Genomic DNA, 10640 nt, shown 5'->3' on the forward strand with positions numbered 1-10640 from the left:
AAATTCAGTAAAAAAAAAAAAAAAAAGGAAAATAAAAAATTAAAATTTTCTAAAAAGTGAATTCTGAAAATTGAAAACAAACATAATGAATGGTTTTCTCTTGTGTAAAAAAATAAATAAATTTATTGGGCATGAATGTTGTACCCAGTGTACTTCGTGTCTAATTAAAAATCTTGTATTGGTGTTGAAAACTATATGTTAGTGGAAAATAATGTGTGATATGATGCGTAATTTTTTTTATTAGTTAAACTAGTGTTATTTTTGTATTTAATGTTTGATTCTATTTTATGATCTTATATATTCTGTGTAATCTAAAGAAACATCAACAAATTATACATGTAGTTTTTATAATTTGTTTATTGTATTAATTTAGTTTATGTGGGTCTAATTGTATCAATTTATTCATTGTTAACATTTATTAAAAAATTAAACAAAAACTAATTACAAATGGTCTATTCAAATAGGAATGAATCATTTTAAATTGGATGTCAACTTCTTAATAATTTTAAGAAGAATGAATGAAATATTTTATTTATTGATTTTAGTCTAATTTTTTAAGAGGCTTTATTAATTTGACTAAACTATAAAATATTCAAAGATAAAATTAATATAATTAAATTATAACAATCAAATTGACAGAATAGACAAGTTACTGGAATTATAAATATAACTTGCCCACAAAAAAAAAAAAAAAAAAAAAGGAAAGAAAAACTCTTTTTATGCATAACATAATTATATTATTAAAAACATACCAAGAATGATGTGAGAAAAATATGTTTGTATATCATTATAAAAAAAAAAAAAAACCTGTTTGGAAAATATTTGTAGCAAAAGTGTAGTACATTTCTAGTGTCTCACAAAGGGTGATTTATGAGTTTTTAATAGGATTATTAATAGGATTATTAGTATGTTAGGTCTCGTTTAATTGTTTGGAATATAAGAGTTTGCGGAGAATATGTAATACGTAAGGATAAAGATGAGATATAATATGTTGTAGGATACAAGATGAATTATATATATTGTAAGATCAATTATATTATATTTGGTTAAGATATGATAAAAAGTAAAGATGATTATTTTTAATTTTTAGAAGAAAAATTCTCTATATCTATATACAATACTATAGGGATTAATATTGTATATTCCCCTTTACATCATATACTATCCATATTCTCTGTATCCGAAACAACCGCACACAAGATATGGAGGGAAAAAAATATATGACATCTAGCTCATAGTATATCCCGTCCAACTCGCGTATCCGTATTCTCTTTGTCTCCCATGGCTCTCTATAAAAAGCAACCAACCAAGCATTCCATAAAACAACTGTCCGAGCTTACTACCATGCCTGTTCCTCTCTTAATTGGAGTTGGTAAAATGGAGAGAAGGCGGTCGGAGCAGCGTGGCGGCAATGGCGACGGCGAGGTTCAGCTGCCGGAGCTCCCGACAGAGCCATTGGAGTTCCTGGCAAGGTCATGGAGCGCCTCCGCCCTCCAAGTCTCCAAGGCTCTCGCTCCACCTACTCCCAAGCTTCCTACTACTACTACTGCTACTACTACTGCTACTAATGGTGGTTGTAGTAGTAATAGTGACTCGTCTTTCTCTTCTGTGGTCGAAGATGTCACCGGAGGCGGTGACGTTGAGACTGAGGACTCAGCAGCAGCAGCTATTCCTGGAAATGGGAACCCACTACTATCTTTCTCCTTTGCTTCTTCTGCAACTTCTCAGCTTGTCCTTGAACGCATTATGTCTCAATCCGTGAGCCATATCACTTCTTTCTCTATCTTTTAATCTTTTTCTCTTCCTACATTATAAAAATCTCTCTGTTGTTTTGACAGAACTTTTTTGTACAATTTTTTTTTTTAAAAAAAAGTTTTTCTATGTTTGATTGCATTCTTAAAATTAATGTACTAATAAATATATTAGTGGTGGTATCAGTGACAGTAGCGGGGTGGGGGTGGGGGTGGAGGTGTTGGTGGAGAAGTAATAGGGGTTTGGTGATGGGATGGAGGTGGTAGTGGTGGTTGCTGTGAAAATGGAGGTGGTGACAGCATTGGTGGTGATGGTAGTGGCATTGACAAATTTTTAATTTGATAAACATTTTTTTGGTTTTTAAAAATAAAACATTTGTCATTTAAATAGACTTTTTAGGACATTTTTTGCCGAAAATATTAACCTCAGAAAATATGAAAAATATTTTTTATCGGAATGTTTGATCATTTTTGTTTTTATATAATTTGATGTTAATTTAAGATAAAAACAAAAGATATTTTAATTTAGATTTTTATGGGACAGGAAATATCACCGTTAACATCGGGGAGGCTTTCACACAGTAGCGGACCATTGAACAGTTCCCATGCAGAAGAGACAGATAGCGCTCCTGTTTCCCCCTCTGACGATTTCGACGATGTCGTCAAGGTACCTACCCCTCTCCCTCTGTTCCTTTCTTCTTCTTCTTTACTCTTTTTTAACTTTTTATTATTATTTATATTTGAGTTCTTCATCTATAACATTTACTTGCTCACAAATTTAGACTAATCGTTTAACTTTTTTCTTGTTATTGTATTTGGTTTTAATTAGGAAAGTATTATAAATAGACTAATTTTTTTATTTATATAATAGTCCAAATCGATGGTGTAACTAACAAAAATTTTACAATAAAATATGGTGATTCACAATAAAAAAACAATGAGAAATATTGGAGATTTTAAGAATTTACAATAATACGATAAGGCACTTGTTAATTTTTAATTTTTAATTTATTACACATTAATAATGGGGCCCAATTATTATTATAAATAAATTTATAAATATAAATATGTGGGCTCTACAATTACTCAAAATAATAAATTTAGCATGAATCACAACTTCTCACTTACCGTATAGAGACAATGGCAGCCACCTCACGGAGTTTTTGTATCATGCTGTGTGAACAGCAAAATGTTCCTCTGATCACACAGAAAACACAGAAAATTGCTTTTGTTTTGTTTTCTTCAATAAAAACTTTTCCTGCTAACTAGAGATTCCATTCAAGGACTTTAATCAACCACTTCTTTTGACTGGTAAAACCAGACCAGAGCACCTCCTATTCTCTTTCTTCTTTTTTTTTTTTTTTTCTCTATCTCAATTTCGTTCCAGAAATGAAATGATTTTTCATGAAACGAGCAATATATAAATTTATTTATGCATTTTTAATGTGTGCATTTTTGTTTGGCATGATAGATATAAATATATTTATTTAAATTATTTCAAATCATAAAGCCACTCTATCAATTATGAAAAAAAACAAAAAAACCGTGTTTCGTTCACACACTGCAAGTGTGTGAAGAAATTCGAAGTAGGATTGAGTAAGTAAGTAGGGTTGCCAGGCCAATATGTTTTTAAAAAATATTTGGTAACTCAAAATTTTGTAACTCAAATGGTTCAAATATATCAAAACAATGTCGTTTTACACTCATTTACCCTGAAAATGACATCGTTTTGAGTGATTTAAGTCATTTGAATCACAAAATTTTGAACTACCTAACATTGTTGTTTGGTTTTACCTTGGGGTAGCTGTCTCCAGTAATCTTTCTCTGTAGATTTGCTTGTTTAGTTATTTTCAACGATCAAAAAAGATTAAGAGTTATAATAAAATAATTTTAATGAGTTTTAATAAAGATAAATTTTATTATGATGGGATGTGTTGATTTTTTTTTTTTTCGTATTTTTAACATATAAATTCAATTAAAATTTTAAAATTAAAGAATTTATGATTGCTTTTTTAGCAACTGCCCCTGATTTGTCACCGTTGCGTTAACCACCCCTCTCTCTCTCTCTCTCTCTCTCTCTCTCTCTCTCTCTCTCTCATGTTCACTTCATAGGGGTGACTATGGACCGGATTGAATTGGATTAGGATAAAATTAGGACTAATTCGTTATTTACGGTTTCTGAAAAATTGAAACTAATCCAATCCGTTTAAATCATGGAACCAATCTGAACCAATCCATTTAAATACGGATTGGATCGGTTTAGGACAACGGATTTACATAATTAAATAACAAAAAAAAAATATATATATATAATACTTTAATTTCATAAAAATATAAACATAGCGCTATATTAGTTCCACAATAGCAATATGTTTTTCTATAATAGTGATATACTGTTCTAGAATTTAAACAACTATAAGAAAACTGGTTTCACCATAAGTATTTAGATCATTACAAATTAAAACTAAAAACTAACAAACAAAAGTAATAAAAGAAGATATTATACGGTTTTAGGTTTGTGTTTAGATTTTATATAGAATAAGAGAAGATATTATGGGGAAGAATATATAATAAAAATATAAACTATTTGTATACGGTCCGGATAGGTTCCAATTCGGAACCGTGGGGTTCAATCCAGAACCAATCCGTGGATTACGAATTTTTAATTCTTCAATCCAAAACAGAACCGCGGATTCAAAAAACCGATCCAAACCTATCGAATTGGACTAGACTGGATCGAATTACGGATTTCACAAATTCCTTGTTCAGCCCTAACACTTCAGAATCTATTTCGAAAAAGTGAAGAATCTCTCATCTATTTTTACCCTCCTCTCTATTGTTATTGACCTTGGAAAAAGTGAAGAAACTAGAAAAAAAAAATTCAAAAATTTATCTGAAAAAATGATGTCACAAATTTAGAAAAGAAATAATATTTATACAAAAATAAAATCCAAAAAATATACAAAAAAAAATATAATGTGTGATTAAGATTCATCTTAAGTGTTATATGAATAATTTTTAAAATAAATTTAAATCACAAAATGCACTCTCTATGCATTTTTTTATTGAATGTTTGAGATTCAGCTAAAAAAGTTACATTTTATTTTTTTTTAAAAATTATGTTAATTTTTTTTTTACTTTTTCATGTCCATTTTGTGTATATAAATCTAAAAAGTATAAAAAAATTTAAAAAATAATTAAAAAAGTCACTAGACAAAAAAAGACAAAAAATTCAATAATTTTTAGATTTTTTGTCCTTTCTGTACTTTTTTTCAATTTTTAATTTTTTTTAGTTCTTCTAATTGAGTAAAAACAAAAAATTAAAAAAATTCACTAAAATTAAAAAAATCAACAAAAAAAGTTTACTCCCAAACACCTAATTATGTGCTTGTAGCACTATTATTAATTTAATTTTAGTATGATATTTTTTGACAATTTTTTCATTATTGACCCCAATGTAGCACGGTAACCCCGTAATAGGCTATGAAGTAACTGGTCCCTCTCTATCTTTTAGTAGGACGCAGTCTCGCAGATTGTTTACAGTTGAACTTTGTGACGAGAATGTCTAGCTAAGTTCCTAGATTCATAGCGGATTCCACTCTAATTAATTGATTTCTATTATGCATAAATTTATTTTTCAAAGTTTTTTCATCATATATTGTTAAAAAAAGAAAAAAATAGTAATATAATTTTTAGAGTTGACTATTCATTTGAAAAAACCAACAAATACACTAAAGTAATCTAACTACAATTAATAGATTAATATGATTTTTTTAAAAAATAATCTCCATAAAGAAATCTATTAAAAAGAATTGTATAAAATTATTGAAGTGGAAACTATATCTAGATTCGATTTGGATTCCAATAACGTTGTATTTGGTTGAGAGATTTGAAAAGAAAAAAGAAAAAATTAAGTGAAATGTGAATAAAATATATTTACATTTTATCTAATTTCACATACTTTTTCTCTTTTCTTTTTTAAATCCTTCAGCCAAACATAGCATAAATGGTTCCTAAGCCCTGAAAGGGAATTACAACGGACATAGAACAATTTTCTTTCAAATCACCAAACTCAATCTTCCCCTAGTGAATTAATACAAGTCTTTATATCAATTAAATGCAGTACTTACGTTCAAACAACAGTCTGCAACCTTTATTCACTGGTAAAAACAATGTTGGTGGCGGTGGCGGAGTAAGCACACCAAGTGGAAAAACAGTAGGAAGGTGGTTGAAGGAGAGAAGAGAGAAGAAGAAAGAAGAGGCCAGGACCCACAATGCCCAGCTCCATGCTGTTGTTTCTGTTGCGGGCGTGGCAGCTGCAGTTGCTGCCATTGCAGCTGCCACGGCGGCAGCATCAGCATCCGAGAAGGATGATCAGATGGCAAAGACTGACATGGCTGTTGCATCAGCTGCAACGTTGGTTGCTGCGCAGTGCGTGGAGGCAGCAGAGGCTATGGGAGCTGAGCGCGATCACCTCGTTTCGGCTATTAGCTCTGCTGTTAATGTTCGCTCTCATGGTGATATCACAACTCTCACCGCTGCTGCAGCCACTGGTATGAAATTTCTGCCCACACCATTAATAAATTAGTTAAGATAAGATTGTTGAAGATTTCAAATTTTCTTCTTGTTGGATTAATGACATAATAAATTAGTGCCAAATTAAACATATTCAAAAAAATTTAAATATCCAAGTTTTAAAATATGTTGATCAAATTTTATTGTGTTTTGACTCACACCACATCAACTATCAATTTATGCAGTACATTCTAATTTTGAACAGTATTTACTTTTTCTATTATTTTGGGTACATTGCATTTTGAAGTTAAAACTTGATATTGCCCACTTTATGTATGGAGATGTTTTGGATTGGGTGCAGCACTACGAGGGGCAGCTACACTGAAGGCAAGAGCACTGAAAGAAGTGTGGAATATTGCAGCGGTGATACCGGTGGAGAAAGGGGTGGGAATGAGGATGAGTGGTAGTGTTAGTAGTAGTGATCAAACTAGTCATACTAATGGTAGTAACCATAATGAAGGGCTTGCCCTTGAAGAGAATTTCCTTGGTGCTTTTAATCAAGAACTACTTGCTAGGGGCACTGAGCTTCTCAAACGCACCAGCAAAGGTGATCTTCACTGGAAGATTGTATCTGTCTATATTCATCGAACAGGCCAGGTGAGTGCTACGCGGTGTAGTGGTGTTATACTAGTGAAAAGATCACGATCTCCTAATTTTTTGGTGGTGTAATGTGCAGGTGATGCTGAAGATGAAGAGCAGGCATGTTGCAGGAACAATCACCAAAAAGAAGAAAAGTAATTTTGTAATCAAGTACTCATTGTTAATCCTCAACTTGTTATGATCTCAATTTTGAGTGTGTTTGGACATTGGATGAGCTGCAGGTGTGGTGTTGGAGGTGCGCAGAGATGTAGCGTCGTGGCCAGGGAGGCACTTGTTCGAGGATGGAGAGCAGCGTCGATACTTTGGGTTGAAGACAGCAACGCGCGGAGTTGTAGAATTTGAATGCAAGAACCAGAAAGAATATGATGTCTGGACGCAGGGCGTTTCTAGGTTACTCTCCATCACAACAGAGCAGAAGAACAAATGTCATAACAAATAAATTAAAACAAAATTGGTCCACTGGAAAAACACCTAGTAGTAGTAGAGTAGGGATGGTTCGAGTGAGTTAAATTTTGGATCTTCTCTTTCTCCCAACCCAATTTGGAAAATGAAATGTAGAGACTAAGAGCTTGGAAATTGTTATTGGTGTTTGTGTGGGTACTTTCCATAATCGAGTAGTTAGGTATGTAGGAGAAAAACAATAAAGAATATCCGTTACTAGATCTTTATTATCTAGACATAATTCATTTTTTTTCACTTCTCTTGCACAGCTTACTAGTGAACCCGACATTATCAAATGGTGTGGGGGTTCACTCTAATTATGAGTAAGCAGGGTAAAAAATTATAAAAAAAAGTAGTGCCTTGTCATCGTATTTGAATTTACAAATTCACATCCAACAATAATAAATACATTGACAAACGAGTATGGGACGAAACTACATAGGGTGCAGGGGCACATCCCTCTCATATTTTGAAAATTACACTTTTACTTTTAATTAATTAATTTTTATTTAATTCCTTTTTAATTTTTAAATATATTTCAAAATGTTTATATCTTGTTTTTCTTTTTACTAAATTCCTTATAATTTATCATTATAAATGTTTAATTTTATCAAAATATTCTCTTATAATTATTTATACCCCTCTTATTTTTCTCCACATCTATCTTTTTTTTTTTCCTTTTCCTTTTTCTTTTTGTATGAATGTTATTACATTTTAAATTGTGATTTCATCATATTTAGTAACTAAAATAGCAAATAAAAAAAACATTGGTTAATTAAAACATATTTAAGGCACAAAATTTTGACAGTACTTGATCTTTAGTCATTCTATCGCTAAATGAAAATTAGATTTAATTAAGTTTTGTAATTGATATCATTAACGATTAATGGTGCCCCATAAATCAAAATCTTGACTTAGCCACTGAAAAGAGTGATTTGGCAATCTTGGCAAAGACCATTAATAAAAGAACATACTCACCAAACAGGAATGACAAAACATCAACATTGGGTGTTTATATTCGTTTTATATTATCTTCTGCGATGATGGTATGATTTTTGAGTACTAATTCTTTGCCTTTCGACCAGCAAAAGAAAAATGCTAGAAGGATTGAAATAGGTCGTGCATAAGCCAAATGAAAATTCTGATAAAGAAAAAAGCCAAATGAAAAAAAGATGCTAAGTTTGAAGGAGGTTGTTGCTATATGGCGAATTTTTTAGGGGAAATATCAAATCAGTGATAATTTGAAAAATAATTACAAATAGTGAAAAACTTTACAAAAATTAATAATTAAAATCATTAATTTTTTTCATGAATTTGCAATTAATTTTTTGAAAAGTCCATTGAATTCTAATTTCTCCAAATTGAACAAATTAAACCTATGGTCAAGATATTTAATATGTCTCTTGTGTTGGGAAAATGATCATTTAAAATGAAATAGACAATTTCAAATTGAAAATCAATCTCTCAATCTTTTTATATTTTTTAAAAGAGTGAATAGACTATTTTAATTACATACTACTCTCATACATGATCAATGTACATCACGAAAAAAAAAAAAAGAGATAATTTTTTTGAGAAAGCCCAATATTTAGAAGAAGTTGAAAACATATGAGCTGTCATTCCAAATTGTCAGAATAATTTGAGAATTTAGGAAATGACATAGGCCCTGTTTGGTACAGCTTAATTTCAGCTTATTTCAGCTTTCAACTTAATTTAAGCTATTTTCATGTGTTTGGTTTAGCTTATAGCTTATAGCTTATAGCTTTGTGGAAGTCAGAAAACAGCTTATTCTTTGAGTGGGGCAGGAGATGCTTTAAGAATAAGTTGGAAATCAGCTTAAGCTGAAAGTTATAAGCTATAAGCTGTTTATGCATAAGTTATAAGCACTTTCCCACAGCTCTACCAAACAGGGCTATAGGATTTGTTTTTTTGGTGGCTTTTTTGCTGGCTTAGAATTTTTTTTTTCTTTAGAATTTTTTTTTCAAAATGTTTCCATAAGCTTTAGGTGTTTAGATTCTACATTCTACTCGATGAGATGAATGGAATTTTAAAAAAAAAATTCAAATTAGACTAATATAAGTAAATTATAGTGAATTTTTTTGGGCTTATTTTGACTTTTTGACTTTTTACATTTTCAATTTTATTTTTTAGATTCGTCTACCTAAGACGGATCGGAATAATAATATTTTTTTTTACACAATTTTGAAAAAAATTACTAAAGGCAAAAAATAAATAAAAAAGAGGTGGTTTATTTGGGAGACCAAACAACCGCATATTTGGGATATGACATTTTTTTATTAAAATAATTAATAAAAGCAAAATAAATTAAATTAATTAATAAGATAAAATATCACATTTATATCGTAATTATTTCATTTTTTTCTTACAAATATTAAATCAATTAAAAAAAAAAGCAACAATCATTCTAAATACAACTTTTAAAATCAGATTAAAATAAAATAATAATAATAATAAAATAATTAAAATGGTCAAATTTTCAAACGAAGCAAATATAAAAGAATACAAGAACTCTTAGAATAAATTATTTGGAGAAAACTTTGTTGGAAGGGAAATTCCGTACAACCTTGGGAATAAAAAATTATTAGTGCCAGTTCAAATTACTAAGTACAAATAAAATATTAAAACATTAATATTTAAAAAATTTATTGAAAATAAAAAAATATGAAAAATAAAAATCTAAAATTTTCTAGAAAATATTTTTTAAAAATCGAAACCAAACAAATTGATTACTTTTAGGATAAATTACAAATACATCCATTCAAGTTTGATTAAAATACGAATCGTCATTTGTAGTTTTGAAAATTACATTCCACCCCCTGAAGTTTTTAATTTCATAATAAATCGCTAATTTTATGAATAAATTATCAAGTCAACTAACAGTTTTTAATTATGTTAAAAATATGTTTCAATTAATAATTTGGGTAATTTTATTATTGTATAGGAAAGTAATTATGAATTTTATTTGTTTAATTAATCCGGTTAAATAAAAAAAATTCTAATAAGAAAATATTTATAATTTTTTAAATCAGAAAGGACAATCTATATTTTAAACAAAAATTTCAAGAGTGTATTTATAATTTATTCCTACTTTTAACAAAAATTGTGGTTGGCCCTGTTTGGTAGGGCTTATTTCTAGCTTATTTCAGCTTTTAGCTTAATTTAAGTTATTTTGATGTGTTTGGTTTAGCTTAACAATACAACTTATAACTTTTTGTAAGTCAAAAATTAACTTATTCTTTGAGTAGGGGAAGA

General features: G+C 29.7%; 1 protein-coding gene across 1 annotated transcript; it reads left to right on the top strand.

Moving 5' to 3' along the window:
- The first annotated feature begins 1140 nt into the window (after positions 1-1140).
- Positions 1141-7508, top strand: LOC114273405 (VAN3-binding protein). Its single transcript, XM_028215191.2, has 6 exons — positions 1141-1758; positions 2296-2418; positions 5875-6304; positions 6628-6923; positions 7003-7060; positions 7148-7508. Exons 1-6 carry the CDS (start codon positions 1282-1284, stop codon positions 7363-7365), a joined length of 1602 nt encoding a protein of 533 aa, XP_028070992.2. The 5' UTR covers positions 1141-1281; the 3' UTR covers positions 7366-7508.
- Positions 7509-10640: the final 3132 nt, after the last annotated feature.

The sequence above is a fragment of the Camellia sinensis genome, chromosome 14 (genome assembly GCF_055761805.1).
Source record: "Camellia sinensis isolate YWXY chromosome 14, ASM5576180v1, whole genome shotgun sequence".
NCBI classification, from domain to species: domain Eukaryota; kingdom Viridiplantae; phylum Streptophyta; class Magnoliopsida; order Ericales; family Theaceae; genus Camellia; species Camellia sinensis.

Coding starts and splice junctions, on each gene's coding strand:
- LOC114273405 (XM_028215191.2), top strand. CDS start 1,282: ATGGCTCTCTATAAAAAGCAACCAACCAAGCATTCCATAAAACAACTG. Junction 1,759..2,295: donor AACGCATTATGTCTCAATCC/GTGAGCCATATC, acceptor TTTATGGGACAG/GAAATATCACCGTTAACATC. Junction 6,305..6,627: donor CACCGCTGCTGCAGCCACTG/GTATGAAATTTC, acceptor GATTGGGTGCAG/CACTACGAGGGGCAGCTACA.